Raw genomic sequence first — 18,930 nt, 5'->3', positions numbered from 1 at the left:
GACCAGTTTATTGCCAATCCTGAGTATCTACCAAAAATGACTAGCACATCTAGAAAATTACTCAAGGATTCTCTGGGATTGGTGAGATAAAGCAAAGTGTCATCTGCATATAATGAGATCTTATCTTCCCAGTCAGGTGAACATCTTTAACCCCATATCGATCTATCCCGTCTGACCCAACCTGCCAATGGCCCCATTGCGAGCGCGAAGAGCAGTGGAGACAGCGGGCATCCCTGCCTCGTGCCCCTCTCCTACGGCAAATCCTTTGACTTAGTTATTGACGACGACCATGGCCAGGGGGTTTGCATACAGTAGTCGCACCCATCCAATAAACTCGCTTCCAAAGCCCAGCTTCGCCAACATAGCAAACCGATATTCCCATTCCACCCTATCAAACGCCATAGTGGCGTCTAGGGACACCAAGACTGTCGGTTCATGTATCCTCGAAGAGCCCCCAAGGACACCGTGCAACCTCCGCAAATTCAGCGCCGTGTTACGATGCGGCATGAAGCCGGATTGATCCGGATGGACCAGAGTCGTGATTACCTTGACCAGCCGAGTGGCGAGTAATTTCGCTAGGATTTTGAGCTCTGCATTAAGGAGCGAAATAGGCCTATATGAGGAACATTGTGTCTTGGGCTTACCCACTTTATGTATGACCACTATATTAGCCACTCGCTGGTCATATGGAAGCTGACCCTTCTCCTTACTTTCAAGGAACATGGCTCTGACATGCGGGGCGAGTCTGTTGGCATTTAATTTGTATAACTCAATCGGTATCCCATTAGGGCCATTCGCCTTACCGGATTTTATCTGCCTTTATAGCCTGCGCAACTTCATCATCGGAGAAGGGAGAGTCCAGATAACACCTATCTTCCTCCGACAATCCCGGCATAATAATGTCTCCAGTCATTTCGCTATTCTCAGCCTCGGTAAACCTACTACCGGCGGTATAAACCTTCTTGTAGTACTCCGAAAATGCGTCAGCCACAGCCTGTGGATCCGTAATTCTGTGGGACTCCGATCCTTCTAATTCAGGTACCAGCCTAGATGCCCTTTCCCCACGGTCGAGCCATGCTATCAATTTACCAGCTTTATCACCATGTTCATGTATGCGGCTCTGTACAGCATTGTTCTGATTAATCGCTCTATCTCTCACAAGGCCTTTGTATTCCTCCTGTCGGAGTCTTAGCAGGTGAAGATCCGCCGGTACGTGTGACCTAGCAACTCTCTCTTCCAAAAGTATGACCTCTTCCTCCTTCTGATCTACCTCTGCCTGACTTTTCTTCTTTTTTCCCCGCTACCAGAGATAGGACTTCACCTCTCGCTCCCGTTTTGTACGCTTCCCAGAGGGACTGCGCTGAGGCAACTGTCCCCACATTTTCCAGGAAGTAATGGTCGGACATCCGGAGTACCTCCTTTTTTAATGGCCGGGTCCTTTAACTGGCAGGCGCTAATAGGAGCTATCCTACCAACCGCAGGTCGACCGAGCGTAAGCTGCAACCACAGTGGAGAATGATCAGAAACACCTCTGCCAAGATACCTCACCTCTTGGATCATGGTAGCCATCGCCGCCGGCAGTAACACGTAATCCAACCTGGACAAGCTACCATGGGCTGCTGATATGTGAGTGAAATGTGTCTGCGTTGGGTTACGTACTCGCCAGCTATCGACCAACCCCAGCATCTCCAGGAATTCTGAGAGCCATCTCTGCGATTGCCTAAGCACTCGTGGTGGGCTACGGTCAACCTCTCTGTCCAGTACGGCAATAAAGTCGCCCCCCCAAAACTAAACCGCCAAGGGGCAACGTAAGAAAAACAGAGCTCAAATCTCGAAAGGTATCAGACTGAAGGCCTGGTGGTACATATATAGATAGAAAGGTGACTGTCCCACCCCCTAGCAGCCCCGACACTCCCGCATATCTGCCCCTCTGATCCAGCCACGTAGCCTGCACAGACAGGGGATAGGAATTCTTAACCAAAATCCCACCCCCCCCTGGAACCGGTGGTGAATCCAGCATGCGCCACCAGCTTATATCCCACTTTATGGAGGGCCATGCATCTATTAGCCACCAGGTGCGTCTCCTGCAGCAATACCACATCTGTGGAACACCTCCTAATAAGCTGGCTAACCATCCCTCTCTTGATCTTGTCGCCCAAACCATTCACATTCCAGCTCAGCACTTTCATCCCCGATCCTCGACTAACCTGTGCCATCTGTCCCACGCAAAAGGCATATCGCTACATTATTATCACCTGACGCGAAAAAAGGAAAAAGCAAACAACAATTATACAACAACTTTCCCATCCCTCCTCCCTCCACCCTGCACCCCTGTGCGCGGCAATCGCCAACCCCCAATTTGCAGTGTGCCTGTCGCCCCATAGCCTAACTAACCAACTATCTAAAAGTAGATTCGAGGAGGATGTCGGTGCCCCGCATCCCCGCCTCCGCCCCAAGAAAAACATATCCTGCGCCAATTATAACCCACAGTCTCGAGGAGCATTCCCAAGATAAGTCTCACAGTAGGACCCCCTACCCCCCTCCCCCCTTACCCCCCCCATCAGCCCACAAGCACCAGCAACAGCAGTACTCATCACTACTGGTCCTGAGAACCATCTCCATCCTCGCCGCTCCGCCTCCTGGGCTCCCCCGAGGGGAAAGTCTGTCCAACCAGTCAGATGCTATTTCTGGATTGTCAAAGAACCAGACTTTGCCCTCCACTTCCACTCGCAGCTTAGCCAGAAATAACATGGCATATTTCAAGCCTCCATCTGAGTCTCTTCTTAACGCCCAGGAAACTCTGCCGCTGCCTCTGAACAGTTTGGGTGACGTCAGGAAAGAAGGAGAGGGTGGAGTTCCCATACTTCAGGGGCCCCCCTAATCTGGAGGACTGCAGGATAGCATCTCTGTATCTAAAGTTAAGCATCCTCGCGATCATCGGGCGAGGCGGGACCCCTGGCTTCGGTCTCCCGCCCGGGATCCTGTGCGCCTGTTCTATTGTGAAGAAGTTCCCCAATGCTTTCGGTTTCAGATGGTTAAGGATAATATCTTATGAGTGCTCATTCTTAAAAGAATGGTCCTTTCTTCACAGGCCGTTACTGTCTGATTATTTATTTTGAGTTGGATGCATTGAACAATGTGACTGTCAGTGCCATAATTATAAACGTGTTATGTGCTTATTCATTCATTATCAAAGCTTTTATTTCCAAGAAAACAGTTTACCTTAAGATCCATTTTTGTTTTTACCTGCCAGGTTCTGCTATAGTTGTATCCACAATGAAATACTTTTGGCTTTTGGTCCTGCCTTCTTCCTGCAGTTGATGATTTTGGTGCCGGTAACGAAGCTGAAGCTGCAATGGCAGACAGTGTCAGAACGTTTCTTCAAGACCTAGGCAGGGTAAGTTTGTAATATTCTGTGTGCTGCATATGCCTCACATACCTGCCCTGATAATGATGTGGTATACTCTCACAGCTCGGTCTAAATAAAATTGCTGTTATAGACATTAGAGTTCAGAGATCTTGTTCCTTGGGCAGAGTTTATTAGCATATGAAAAGCACTGCCAATGGATTGGTACTGGGGTTAGCTAGCAGAAAAGATGTGTGCTTTCTTCAGACTTAGAGAATAGAAGGGTTCTTTGCTCCTGTGATCTGCTGTGATAGAGGTGGTACCCCATGCTCCTAAAGGAAGTTGGGAGAGGTAGGCTGAGATGCGTCCCACTGTTGTGGGTGCAAATTTTGAAGGCCATGCTTTTCAGTGGGAGAGGAGTGGTCGAAAATTTAGGGTTGTTCTACAGCTATGTCTGCTGACAGATGCTTTGCCAGAGTAGAGACTGGAGGCGTTTGATTGTAGAAGGATGTACCTCGACCTATAATGGCTCATGTTACTGCTTGCCTTGCTTATAGCAGTTTCATGGCTCTTGCATTGAAGAGCTTCTTTAATCGAGGGTTCAAAAGATCAGAATAGCACAGCACAGCAAATCTGTGTGAGTCGACCTTTCTTTGCAGTTTTAGAAGTTTTTTGCTGCAGCTTGTGTATAACTGGCTGGACCCTAAGGCATCTTATTGATAAATAGAATGAACTTGAAGGAGAAATCTCTTATCTGTTGGTGACACAAGACTATAATTCTAAAAATATCAGCTATGTCCAAATCCTGGGAACTGTGCTGCTGCCATTTTTAGTGAGGACCCAAACGACGAGATGTAGTCCCTTTCAAATACAACTCGAGGTTTTTTCCTCCCTTGAAAGCATGAACCACATCAACCTCAGCCAGCTAATCACAGACCCCACTCTCATCACAGGGCACATGCTGGACCCTATCTTCACAGACAGCAACAAAGTCAAATACAGCCATGTTACAGAGCTCACCTGGGCATACCACGCAATTGTTCACTTCACCTTCAATGCCATTTACAGACCACCCAGCACCTCCCACCACAGCTGGAACAAAGTATCTGAAAGCCAATGGACTGACGCAGTCAACACCTCCCACCCCGACAACACGACCGACCTTGGACAAGCTATCCGTAATGTCACCACCTGGATATTTGACTTGGCCAGCAGGCTGCCCCATCAAACCCACCAAACAGGCCTGCTGAAACACCCCGGAACAGAGAACCACGAAACGCAAATGCAAATTACTAGAAAGAAAATAGGACACCAGCAAGAAGCCCACCGACCAGAGCACCTACAAGATATCATTAAACCTGTATCACCAACTCCTGAAAGAGACAAGAAAGAATGCTTTAGCCAACTTCAGTGAAGCCAGCACCAGCCACAGCAAAGAACTCTGGCTCACTGGTTAGAGGAGGCAGACCTGGAAGCAGAGGTCAGCCCGGGACCAGGGTTCAATTCCCGGCTCGGCGGGGTCTTGAGTCCTAAAATGTCCATGGACTCGACAATTCTCACTCCGGTGCCTCCTCGATTCACGGGTTCACACTCTGCGACTCTGGGCAATAGCTTGCTTAATCTCCACAACGGCCCCTCGCGGCGAGATGCCTGGCTTTCACCTTGCGGATACCCTGCCGGGGTTATCTCACAGGGGAATACCAGGACGGGTTCCCTAAGCAAGCGCTTAGAAACCGCTCGGTGATTTGCGCTATATAAATTCCTGTACATTTACATTTACATTTGCATTGTCAAGGAGTTCTCCAACCCTGCAGCTACCGAAAAAAAACATCACCTTCTCTCAAGAACTCTGCAGCACCCCGGCAGACTACTTCCACTACAAGATATCCACAAAGACTTCGAACCACAGCACACGGCTGCGGACATTCTCAGCCTCCTTGCCCACACAGCCACTACCACCGACGACCGGATCACTGTTTGGGACTAGCTCACCGTACAGAGCACCACAGACATTATGCGCTCTGTCCACTCAGGAGCACCCACGGGCCCTTGTCCCCACCACATGTTAAACCTCAACAACAAAACTATCTGCAACAAACTCGCAGCCATCTTCAATACATCCATCAATTCAACCACCTTCACAGACGAATGGAAACACACTGAAGTCTAATCCCTCAAGAAACTGTCTGCCGACCCCAACAAGCTCAAAATCTGCCGGTATATCTTCTTGCTCCTCTTTCCCGCAAGGTCCTCTGAGACATCAAAACTCATGGAATACTTCAAGAACAGAGATCTCTGGATGCATCCCAATCTGGATTCTGCACAAACCACAGCACTGAAACTACGTGGATCGCAGCCACTGACATCAGAACCGTGCGTGACCCAGGAGATTCGGCCGTCCTAATCCTCCTTGGCCTCTCGGCAGCCTTCAACACTGTGTCCTACCACACCCTGATCAAGAGGCACCATCAAATCAGTATCTAAGAGGACGCCTTCAAATGGATCGCATCCTTCCTCACCGGAAGTACACAGAGAATCCACAATTCACCTCGGAAACCCAAGTACATCATCTTCAACATCCCTCAAGGTTCATCCCTCACACCTACACTGTTCAACGCCTGCATGATCCTCTTGACCTACGCTGTCAGAGCCCATGGACTGTACATCATCTCCTATCAGAAAACACACAGTTAATCGTCTCGCTATCCGAAGACACTTCCGCCGCGAGGACCAACTTCCAACTGTGCATGACCAGCTAAGCAGACTGGATGAAAGACAACTGCCTCAAGCTCAACACAGACAAGACTAAAGTACTAATCTTCGGGAACACTTCCCCTTGTAATGACTCCTGGTGGCCTGCTGAGCTGGGACCTTATCCAACCCCAATGGTCCACGCTGGAAACTTCGTCATCATCCTGGACAGCAAGCTCGCCATGAAGAACCAGATCAACCGTCTCCTCCGCCCTCTTCCTCATGCTGTGCATGCTCAAGACCTGGCTATTCAACTGAGGCCATCCAAGCAGCTTGGATTTTAATGCCTTGATACCATCACGGATGATTTGCTGCGCTTTTACAAATCCCGCTTGATTAATTGATTGATCTATTCTGATTGAAACATGTGAATCTATGAAAGATCCAATACTGGAAAAACATTTTTTACTTAACTGTAACTCTCATTGTCCAATATTGGTATGTCTTATAGATTCACATGCGACCCCACCCTCCTTCCCATTGAGGCTCTCTTTCTTGTAAGTGGTCACTTGCTCCCACAAGTGCTTCTTTGAGGGAAGATGCCTCTGTAGGAAGTGTTCTCGATGGTGCTATTGACTGATTAGCCGGATTTTGGTTCTTTATAAATGAAGTAGATAGGCTGTTAAAGTCAATGTCTTTTGCCATTATAAGGGTTGTATACTACTTCTATTGTTTTAGAAGGTACTGTGGGACTCTCACCTCAACAACAGGGAATAATTCAAGCATGGGAAACTGTGAAAGATACCAATACTGGAGAACTAGAGTTACAGGTAAGTAACACATTTTCTCTGTGCTGATCCTTCTTAATCTCTCTCCTATGTTAGACGCAGTAAAGCGTATCATGCTCTTTGGCTTACTCTTATCAAATGGTGGTATTGATAGAACTACATCCTAAGCAATTTTCTTCACGCACTCGCTAGGTAAAACTGCCTCCTTGTTATCTTGGTTGACCATTAAACTGCGATGTCACCCAAAGATCATTCAAGGAGGGGAAGAAGGAAGCACGTTCAGCAGGTCAGCAACAGTTAACTCAAAGCATTATGGTAGATGCAGTTCATGTTGTCATAAACACATCTACTTGTGAGTAATTTAACATCGGTGTTGAATATGTGTTATTTACTTTAGAGTTGTTAAACATATCACAATCTGGAGACACCAGAATACAGTGGTGAGTTTATGCTGGTATGGCAGCTGTGTGTTACCTGCCCCTTGCCCAGTCTGTAATAAATCAGACGTGTTTAAAAGTTATGGAATTCCATGAAACATCCAAAATGCGATCCACTCAACCTAGTTGTGTCGACTCCTTGATCACCTAATACTCCTTCTTAGGAAAGGTGTTTCACACTTGCATCCATTGGACTAGAAGTAAATCTGGATACATTCCCCATCCAGGATTGAAATCACATTCTTTATTTGACCCCCCCTCCCATTTCCAATGAGAATGACTGCTTCAATCTATCCATTCTGGTTTCTTGCCATCTCAAACAAATCTTATGATTACATTTATTGTGGTAAACTCTTCATTGTTCCATAGTCCAGTATAGCGTGAAACAAAAAAGTTAAAAATCGAAACCAAAAAGGATGGCTTATCCTTCCAGAATCATCAGAGGTAGCCCATTTCAAGTATCTAGTAGTTTTTTTTAAGGGGGTTATAATTTAGATCATACAGTTCGTCCTGGTCTTTTGAGATGCTCAGTACAAGATATTTGATTCTCCTTGAAACATTTCCTCTGTGACAGTTGTGGGAGTACATTATCCTTCATCACTTTGGTTTTTGAAGTATTGACTTCTATCCAGAGAACGCACTGAAATTGGCTATAGCAATATTTGCTTCTTTGCTCTGGTCTGTGACAGCATCAAGTGCAATACTGAGTCATCGCTTTAAAGACAAATCACTGATGCTCTGTGGCTTTCCATTGGGCCTAGGATGTCCTTTTTTCCTTCTATCAAAGCTGCCAAAGAGTTTACGAACATAGTGAATAGGTGCGAGAGGGCAGCCCTATTGGGTCCCTCTATCAATATCTATCTCCTCTGATGTTACCCTGTTCAGATGGATGCCCACAGATGCACCTTCATATAGTACAGCTATTGTTCTGGTGAACTGGGCTGGTTTATTGAAGTAGATTGTCAAGACATGCTTGATCTGGAGGGCAAATGAGAAATTGTGATCAATAATGATATTGCAGATGGAACTAGAGTCGAGGACTGGCCCAGAGAAGGCTACCACCGGAGTGATGACCAAAACAGGGGTTATTGACTAAACAACAGAACTTCTGTCTTGTCTCTATTTAACTTGAGGCAATTGTGTTGTGTCCAGAAAGCCACTGCACTTATGCAAGAGCAATGTATCTTTTTTACCTAGTTCTGGATTGTGAGCACTGAGACAATAATATGGGTGTCCTCAGCATTAGATACCATATCCAGAAAGACTTAGAATAATCTAACAGTCATGATAGTGGTATAGTTGTTTATTGGTGATTTTTTTTGTAATATCTTGGCCAAAAAAGGAAGGGGAGAAATGAGACCTTAATTATACTTACATGCTTACGGTCTGCTTATGATTTCTTTAAAAGAGGAGCCACCTGTTTCTAGATATCTGGCATCGAAGTTGAAGAGATGGAGAGTTTGCAGAGACGCGTTGGTCCAAGTACATCTAAGGCTAATAGTAGATCGACAAGGATCTAATAATGCGCCTGACTTAGTTTATTTAAGCAGTGCAATGTCCTTGTCTTTTGGAAATACAGCAGAATGCTGTGACCAGTTTCGAGGTGTTGATAAGACAGTCAAAGGTCAGATGAAACTAGGGCTGAGGCAGGAAATTCACCTGTATTGAGATTTGTCATTCCAAAAAGAGTGAAAGATCCTGGCAGAGAGTAGTGATGGTGTAATAACAGCACTACATGCTTGAGGAGATAGAAGATCCTTATCAATCGTGAACATTTCATGGAAGGCATTTGGGTAGGATTCGATTTTATTGGTGGTGTAAGCAGAGCGAGCTGCTCGTCTCAGACACTGAATTATTTATTTATTTGGTTCTATAGACCAGTTTGTCGTTAGATTGTACTAAGGATGGCATTGTCTTTCGAGGTCCTTAATCTGGCGCTTTGACAGCGTATGTTGGTTTAAATACCAAGGGGTCTCGGGTGCTGCCCGGTGGCTTGTTAAATATTGCGCAATAGTGTCCAGAGCATTTGATGAATAAGAGTTAAAAGATTTAGCTGATGATCGATCAATCGATCAATCAATGCATTTGTAGAGCGCACTACTTACCCGTGAGGGTTTTAAATCCCTGATGATGAAATTTGTACTGACATAAGAGGAGAAGTTTAAAGCCTGCATTAGGTTTAATTTGTTGACGTTGACCCAAGGTCTCTTTGAGCTGTGGTGTCTGTCACAGACTTTGACAAAGTAGAAGGTACGAATGTTTTATATGTATACCCACCTTAGCAAAGATTAGCTTACCCTAGGGAGGCTGCCATCATATCTCACATGGGTGGGTTAATGCTCCCCTCCATGTCCCTAATAAAATCGAAACTTTCCGTTATGATAAGTCGGAAATTTTTCATTCTATGTCACAACCTAAGGTGAGGATTATGCTGGTTTAAAGCTTTTCAATAGCCAGCGAAGCCATGTTTGGGACTAGGCTAAAGTAGACTCTTTTAACGTTAGAATCTGACGACTAGTCTGCAGCATTAGGAATATCTTCCAGGTGAGCCCCTAGAGTTAATGCCTTGCAATCCAGCCCCCAGCTGAGTGGGCTACAAATAAATTAGTATCAATTCTGGCTTCTTGCATACCCCTCTAACCCATCTTGCAATGGTGGGTGAAGATACAGCTTTGTAGGTTTCCTGAGAGCGGTCACAAATTCTCTCACCATGGGGGCGGATGTCCACCGTCCTAGTCTCATTGCTTTTTATGATCCTCCCAATATACAGTTTGGGGGAATCTGGAAAAGAGGGGTTAGAGTCCACATGAGAATTACATTTCGTACCATGAGAGATATGAAAAGTACTCTACCTGTAATGTCCAGTGCTCTGACGTCTGATACTCTTCGACATGAGATTATGCATAGTAGTGTAGCCGGTGTGGCTAGTGAATCCACCGAGACCGATATTTATTGGCTTGCCATGACAAGAAAAGGTTAAGGACCTTATTGATATCCAAGAGCGCTGGGTATCTTGGTTCTGAGGGAAGAGAAAGGCTAATGCTACTGTGAAGTTTCCTAATTGGGGGAGCTCCCCTATCAGACGATCACTTGCCGGCACATGACCTGCTGCGATCGCTGACCTGAAAGTATTTATTGATCTGTACGCCAGCCCCTAAGAGGCCAATGAAAGCAACAACATTCAAGACGTGTACAACGTCTGCCCCCACTGGATCCAGATGTCGTTGGTGACACCAGCCCAACCATTGAGTCCATACTGATCTTTATCGCTTAACAGTACTATCAGCTCATGTCTTAGAGAGGAGGGACCCAGCTGGTCTCGAAAGTCCTAGAACATTCCAGCATTCCCTGTAATCCTCCATTCCATAAGAGGTAGAGAACTGTCCAGTACCAATTGATGGCGATTTCCTGCAGAATCCCAGAGGAGAGCTGTAAACCGGGGTAGAGAAATTGGAAAATCTCAAGAAACTTCCAGAAGAACTGGATACGAGACTTGCGATCTCCAAATAGGGGTCACCATTACCAAGTCTGCCTTCTGTCACTGTACTTGGGCTGAGAGGCACATTATCATCACAAATGGGGGGAAGACATACTCCTGTTCTGGATGCCAGTCCTGGATTAAGATGTCCGTGGCTGTTGCTTTGGGGTCCACCCTCCAACTGCAGTATCTTGGAAGTTGATGGTTCAGACTTGATGGAAAGTGGTCAATCAAGAACTGGCCCCATTTGGTCTGAAGAGCTTGGAATACCGAAGGATGTAGTTGCCTAATGCTTGTGTCCTTCATGTGTCGAGAGTGCCAGCGGCCACCTGGTTGAAACTCCTTAGTAGAGATTTTGCCATCACGAGACGTGGTTTCAGGAGACAGTAGTCCCAAAAGCTTCTGGCCAGGTCTGATAGGGTCTTGGAGCTGGTGCTCCCTAGATGATTGATTTAGCGTACCCCTGCTATGTTGTCCATCTTAAGCAAGACACAGCACTTTGCCTGATTTTTGGTCCAGCATTTGACTGCAAACAAGCCTGCCAGGAGTTCCAGACAGTTGATCTGCATGGATTTTTCTTGGGAGGACCATTGTCCTCCGGTGGCAAAATCCCCCCCACATCTTGTGCCCTAGCCCGTACCGCTGGCATTGGTTTCTATGACTAGGTCCAGAAGAGAGCTGCACATCATCCGGCCAATTCTATGCCCCCATGTGGGTGAGCCACCACTGTATTTCCTCTTGGGCTTACTCCGTTAGAGGGACCATCTAAGAGTAGGTAAGCCTGTTCCGGGAATGAAAAGTTTTGAGGTGTTGCAGAGTGCAGTTGTGGAGCTGTCCCGGGAAGATCGCTTGAATCAAGGATGGCAGAAGACCCACCGTTCTTGCGATGTTGGCATAAGGATGTGGTGGGTTTGGCTGCAAGTCGACATAACTCGTGTCTGATCTTGATCATTTTCTGAGAGGGAAGACTGAGGGTGGCTCGTATCGAGTTCACCACAAACCTGAGAAATATCAGGGATTGAGTGGGAGTCATACTTGACTTCTGTTTGTTGAGGATGAAGCCATGGAGATTCAGGAAGGGATACAGCCATCTGGAGATGCCAGGAGAGGTTTTGGGGGCATTGGCCCATTAGGAAAATGTCATCTAGATAGACAATGAGACTGACACCCTGGGGCCTGAGGACCTGCACCACTCGGCGCATGACCTTGGTAAAGCACTGCGGTCCGAGGACGGGCCGAATGGGATCATGGTTAATTTGAATGTCTGGCTCGTCATTGAAACTGGCGGCAGCGGTGGGCAAGGGGCGATCAAGATGGTGAGGTAGGCGTTCTTGAGGTCGAGGTGCACCATCCAGTCATTCAGTTGAAGGAGGTCTTGCAAGAGATGAATGCCATCCATCTTGAAGTGGTGGCAGACCAACCACACGTTGAACTCCTTCAGATTGATGACCGGCCAATGGCTACTGTCCCTTTTTTTCTACAGCAAAGAGATTGCTGAGGGAACCTGGGGAGTGGTTCGTGCGCACCCCTTTGCGAAGGAGGTCGTCCACCTCTGAGTCCACCAGAGCAGCGTCTGTAGCCGAGAAGACAAGCGAAATAGGGGCTTCCTTAGGGTAGGTTAGCTATAGAACTCTATGTGGAAACCTTTAATGGTTTGTGGAACCCACCAGTCTGAGAGAATAGCTGCCCAGTTGTCGGAGAACTCCCGTAACCTGCCCTCAGGTGTTGATGAGAGAGAGGAAGAATACTCACCTTGAGCAGAGCCTTGAGTGCCACGCCTCCTGCGCCTCTGTCGGGGGTAGCTTCTGGTGGAGTAGAGATTCTCAAACTTGTAGGCGACTTGGTACTGTTCCCTTTTAAGGCTGAAACCTCTGCCTGGGGCTGAGGGATGTGAGTTGCTAGCGGCTGTCTGAGCCCCCCCCTGCCTCAGCCAGCCCTGGCAAAAACCTGGAGCATGAAGATGCACCTGATAGACGCCTGTTCCTTATCTAAGGAGTTGAAGATCTGAACAAATTTGCCTAGTTCTCTGATGAAATGGTCACCAAATAACCCCCCTTTGGCGATGGGACTTGCTCCAAACGTGGTGAGATCCACATTTTGGGTTTGATCTTGATGAGGACCCAATAGGCTCCCTCTGTTGAGATGGCGCAGTTCGCGCTCCCCAAAAAGATAAGGGCATGCTGGACCCATCCCGACTATACCTCTGGTGAGATGAGGGTACCCAATACAATAAAACAAAAGAGCTCCACCTGTACTAAATCACTGAGTGCTTATAAAGTCACTTGATATATAGGTCTCCCTCCCAGGAGGAAGAAGGTCAATAATGCAACAAAAAGTTATGGATACATAGGTATGTTTTAATCAAAATTCATAGAAAAACAATTTATGCATTTGCAAGACATTTGATAACAAAGCACAAAATACGGTTAATGACCCCCCACACAAGAGTAAGACATTCACACAGCTACTAACAATCTCACTCGTTCAATCACAAGTGTCCAAAAAACTCCAAAAATCCATTCATTCCAGGGAACTAAAATTCTAAAACTAATCAAGGAGGGGCGAGAACCTATGAATAAGGATACAATGAAGAAAATATAAATGGAAATACTCCCATTGAGTATGGTGTTGTATCCTATCATTGACGGATCAGCATCCAACCTAAACAGAGTTTGTAAATACAATAACTTTGTCACAAAGTAACATTAAATATAGACAGTAGGGTATATCCTTCTCCACAAGTGGTGACCATGGGAATGTATGGAGATACAGTGGTACACATAGGTTACGCCAGGTAAAGTTTGTGGTGCCGACGTACGTTTCGGTGTGCGACCTCAGCGAGGTCTCCCCTTCATCAGGGCACAAGTCAGTAAAGAGACACCGGTGGGGGTATCTGTATAAGGATAAACAGATCCAGTTGTAATCATAGACATAGGCATAATGGCGATGTTTAAGGTTTATAGATGCCAGGGAGTGATAATAGGTGTGAACAAAATGGGAGGGGCGACCAAGAAGGTGTGTACCATGATAGAGACCAACAAAAGACCAAACGTTGCCGGAAAGGTTGAAGGGTGTGAAGAACAACCAATTGTAAAGGAAATAAGGGAGATACACAAAAGCAGATACAAGAATGAAGGGGGAAAAAATTGTCTAAGGAAATTTAGTATGGGCAGTGATAATGCAGGGTTAAGAGGAGTGCGCACACACTCGTGAAAGTAGATGTATAGCCAGATCCATTAGTAATCACCCGTGAAAAAACGGATGCAAGAAATCCCAGACAAAGGTAGGGCCAGTTAGAAATTTCAATCCGGCGGCGCATACCTGGAGAATCAAATAGAAAGGCGCACAAGTCGACAGACGGCAGGAAAGCAAATCAGAGCACCTGTGAGGATAAAAGTGATAAGAGAGAAATGTCGAGTAAATAAGGCTAAAAAGGAGGGGAGCGTGGGTCTAATGGGGGCACAGTCTTCTACCCACTGGGGGAGGGAGGAGGATGACTAGCTCTGGGAAGACGTTGGCAATGATCTGGGCAAGGCGTCAGTAGGATCCAGATGGTCGGTCCCGGGCTCCAGGCTGGACAGACAGGCTAAAGCGGGAGAAAACTAATAGTGAGGGGAGTATAGCTTAAGTAGTACCGACACATGATAGGCTAAACAGCGGGGGAGCGGACTGATGGGGGTACGAGGGAGACTATTTACCTGCAATGCATGGCAATGGAGAATACGGGCTGGCCGTGGGGCGGTAGCTTCAAAGAGCAAAATGGAAGCAGCAGCCCTTCAGGAGGACTGGGTGGGGTCCTCCTGAGATCACGGAGCGCTGGTAATAGGTCTAAAAGGTAAAAAAAGGAGACTAAGGAACAGATCCGCTCAGGGGGTGAGAGGCGGCTACATAAAGCGAGGGGGTTACGCGGGCTCACCTGAGTGGGACGTGGAGTTGACCGGGTACGGGAATCGGAGTATCCACGAACTGGATGATTTCCGGAAAGGGTGCAGGGACGCTAATAGGGGGTTAAAAGGCCATGAGGGGCAGACCGGGGAACCAACAAGAGGCTTGACACGCATGGATTAGCGGTTAAGAAGCAATTGTTGGAAATGCAGGGGGCCAATCAATAACAACGTCCGGTGACGGAGGGCGGGGTGGAGGCTCAGGGTAGAGGAGGGGGGCTTGCCGGAGAGCAACAAAGAGACTTGACACGGGATGACAGAGATGAAAGACTTAATATTCATCCGGGAAAATTCCATGATGGAAATGAATCCAGAAGATCTCAAAACATCGAGCAATTAGGGAAAAATATATATGGGATGAAGATAATAATAAAAGATATAAGAGAAGGCAAATTTAGAACGAGGTAAGGGGAATAATATTTCAAGGAAATAGGACCAGAGTTTAAAAGATGGGGGCAGGGAAAAGGGAGGGGGGGGAAAGAAACCAGATATACACAGAAAGGATCACAGGGCCGTGATAAAGGCAGTAAAAGGACTAATGAAGCGGGGAAGCAAGCCAAATGGTGCCCCATGGGGAACAGGGAGATCTCAGAAAATAAGAAATTGGGAATCTCAGGTGATGGCATTTTCCCAAGGGATATGTTCATTGAGACCCTTGAGTTTCGTGTTGCAGGTAAATATCCAAAACACCTCCTGTTAGAAATGAGATTTCTGGTTGGCTGTGGCTTGCGCCAAAGCCAGGCAGAAACCACCACTCTACGTCAGGGCAAGGAAGTCACCCGCCAAGATAACCCCTGCTCACCCTCTTGGTAGCTTGGCACGAGCAGTCAGGCTTATCTCAGAGGCGATGTGTAAAGCATTTGCGCACGCACCCACCAGCAACAACATCCAAGGCCCCCCACAAAAGGAACTCCACACCAGGTTATATAAAAATAGCCTTTGTATTATCAAAACACATTAGAATCATAATCACAGGATGTACATTGTGCCAACCGGCACGGGCAAGATTTACAAGGGATTATATGTAGACATAGGACAGGGCCACATGGACCACTGTCAGGAATAAGCACTGGATAGAACTAGCACTTAGAACTTAGAACAAGCAGAAGCTTCACACATGATGCATAAAAACACATTCAGCGGTGTAAGGAAGACACATGACGCATAAAACACATTCAGCGGTGTAGGTAAAACACATGATACATAAAACACATTCAGCGGTGTAAGGAAGACACGTGACGCATAAAACACATTCAGCGGTGTAGGTAAAACACATGATGCATAAAACACATTCAGCGGTGTAGGAAAGCAACTTTGTACATGATGCATAAAAACACATTCAGAGGTACCAGAACACAGGGTGCGCAAAACATACAACACACCGTACATTTCCTAGCACCCTAAGAAGCACATAACTCGCAACAAAGTCCAGGTTGCGCCACTGCGCCAAAAACCTAAACGTAGCAGCTGCCCACTACTTGCTGGGCAGCTGAGGACAGGGACAGAACAGGGCCTAAACGCTGCAGCTGACACTAAGTGCTGCGCAGCTGGGGAAGGCCAAGGTAGGGATGAAGGTGTGAGACTCACTCCTAAGTCCAAAGAACAAGTCCCCTAGAAAGAAAACCTAAACGTAGCAGCTGCCCACTACTTGCTGGGCAGCTGGAAAGCAAACTGCGACAGGGGCCCTCACTGGCCCTTGGAACCAAAACTGCGCCAAAGGTTGGAGCCCTCTGGCTCCAGAACAACACTTTCCCATCGGTGGAGCCCTCTAGGCTCTAAAACAATGTGCCCCCAGGAGCCACGGGGCTCAGCACGGGCACCTCTGGCCCTTCACAGGCTTTTCAAATGACATGGCCCCCCCAAACCCCTCACAGGGACTTTCAAACAATATGGGCCATCGTTGGAGCCTTCTTGGCTCTAAGGTAAATAATCAGGAAACCGGTGGAGCGGCCCGCTGCCAAACTGGGCCGCTCTGATACTGCCACTGCGGCCCCTTAGACTGGTGTGGCCTTCCCCCCGCCCCAGTCGTCTTAACTTACCGGCTCTCGGCGGGGGAAGCCTGGCTCTTCCTCGGCCGGCGGTAGCGGAGCTCTCCCGACTCCTAGGAGCTCCGCCCGACAGCGCCCTTGCTTCACCCGGTCCCCCATCTCGGGACCGGGGCTCAGAGAGGAGCCTGCGAGGCTCGGCGGCTTCTTCCCTCCTGGCTTGGCGACGGGCGGGCAGTCAGTATATCCGGTCTCCCTTTCCATACGGGAGACCGGAAAGCACACAAAAGCTTTCCCCAGGCCCGGGGGAAGCGGAAACAACGTCCTCCCGGCCCCGCCCACAACCAGGCGGAGGGCCGGACATCTCCTTCCGGCGTTTCCCCCGGGCTGCGGCGGTGAACTCTTTTTGGGCATAACGAGGGGTAGGCTCCCTCGGCGGATAATTAAAATGTAGAAGCGAGGTGGGCACTCACACTCACTAAAGGCTCCTATAAACGGGGTGGGCACCCGTAATTAAGAATAAAATAATCACGCCCATAAGGCAGGGTGGGCACCTGCGAGACACAAAAGGGCAGGAGCGCTTCCCCCCCCAAGGGACAATGACAGCGCTCTGCCCAGCAATCAGGATAAAGCGCCCACGAGGCGCTGGGGGGCCCAAAAATCACAAAAGGCCCCAGGAAGGACCCCCACAGCAAGCAGGGCATTACAGGACAAGGCTTCTAGGGCAAGGAAAGTCTCCCAGCCATCCTCAGGCCAGGCAGAAGGGGCCCCATAAAGAAGTCCTTCAGCATCCAGGGGCTGGGCAGGGCCCAGGGAGGCAAGCCTTCCCCTGGGCCCCAGCAGCAGCATGCCCCTGGTAGATTCCTGTCAGAAACAAGAACATTGAGCATGAGGTAACAGCCTCATTTTATACAGAAAATCCCTTTGTCTCTAGGGTGTAGGGTGGGGGCAAAACCAGACGCAGCTGGTTTGGGAGCACTCTGATGGGCTCAGCCCCTCTCACTATTCACTGGCTAGGCTAGGGTCATTAGACCCACCACAGGGGGCGGAGCCAGCATTGTGTGGGGAAAGCCCAGCCCTATTCAGGTCCCAGGTGCAGCCCCTCCCTGCCATCAACATGCAGATCTCCCCATTCACCACCAGGTCAGACCCATCCAGACTCCAGGAGCCTGGCACACCAGCCAGCTCCAGCCAATCACAAGCCAGCACATTCACTGCACAGACAGGCCAACTTCTAGAAGTGGCACTTCCATACTAGACACAATTATGCCGTACACATCATCGCGCAGCATTCAATCGCACGAGCCCGCACATACCAAACTCGCACCTGCACTCCCCACGCATCAGGAAATACCATGGACACACACATTCCCCATGCATTCCTATGGGAGGGCAGGCCAATCTCACACACGCACTCAGAGAGCGCATGCACTTTACACTGCGCCACAGTGCAAAAGTGCGCAAAGACCATAAATCATTATAATGATGTAACACTAAAAGGCAAAAAGTTCAGGGGTGAACCTGCCAGAAAGGCCAAGTCCAACACCTCCCTTTTCCTGCGGTTAAATTGGGGATCAGTGCCTTTCTGGTTGTGGACTTTCTCGAGGATGATCCACTGTAGGTCAGCTTCAGTGTGATTGTTCTCGCGCCAGTGTGGAACAAAGAGGGCTGAGAGTTTGTTGGTTCGGATATTAGATTTATGATCACACATTCTGTGTCTGACTTCACGGCCGGTTTCCCCAATATAGGTAAGGCCGCATGGGGAGGTGACAGGGTAAATGACATTCGCTGTTCTACAATTTGTCATACACTTAAGGGTGATTGTTCTGTCGTTGATGCATATTTGTTCACTAGTGATGGCATTAGGGCAGGCCTGACACGTGCCATATTTGTGGTTCCCCAACACAGGGTTGGAGGCGGAGATGGATTTTTGAGTGAGGCCTTCCTTGGGAGTGTTCTTAGCTTTGACCAGAACGTTTTTGAGATTCTTGTTTCTCCTAAAGGCGAAGTCTGCCAATGTTGTTATTCTGTGTTTCGAGGTTAAGTAGGTGCCATTGGGAATTGATTATTTGCCTAATCTTCTGGTCGAAAGTGGAGTGTTTTAAAGCACAAACTAATTGGTCAGGAGATTCCCTGACTTGAGGTTGGAACATGCTTTGGCGGTCATAGTATTTTGCTCTCTTGAAGGATTGTTTCACAATCCTAGCAGGATAACCTCTCCGTAAGAGTTTTTGTTTCAAGGTCTCCGAATGTGATCTAAA

General features: G+C 47.9%; 1 protein-coding gene across 3 annotated transcripts in view; it reads left to right on the top strand.

The window, feature by feature from the left end:
• Positions 1 to 18,930, top strand: part of EI24 (EI24 autophagy associated transmembrane protein) — a 380,944-nt gene that overhangs the window by 54,740 nt on the left and 307,274 nt on the right. For all 3 annotated transcript variants that reach the window (XM_078682120.1, XM_078682118.1, XM_078682119.1), the window contains exon 2: positions 3,254 to 3,397. In XM_078682120.1, coding sequence (XP_078538246.1) covers positions 3,356 to 3,397 — 42 coding nt within the window. In that variant the 5' untranslated portion in view covers positions 3,254 to 3,355. The remainder of the gene's footprint in view (positions 1 to 3,253; positions 3,398 to 18,930) is intronic.

The sequence above is a fragment of the Lissotriton helveticus genome, chromosome 3_1, assembly GCF_964261635.1.
Source record: "Lissotriton helveticus chromosome 3_1, aLisHel1.1, whole genome shotgun sequence".
Taxonomy (NCBI): Eukaryota; Metazoa; Chordata; class Amphibia; order Caudata; family Salamandridae; genus Lissotriton; species Lissotriton helveticus.
This window is presented reverse-complemented; position numbering and strand designations above follow the sequence as displayed.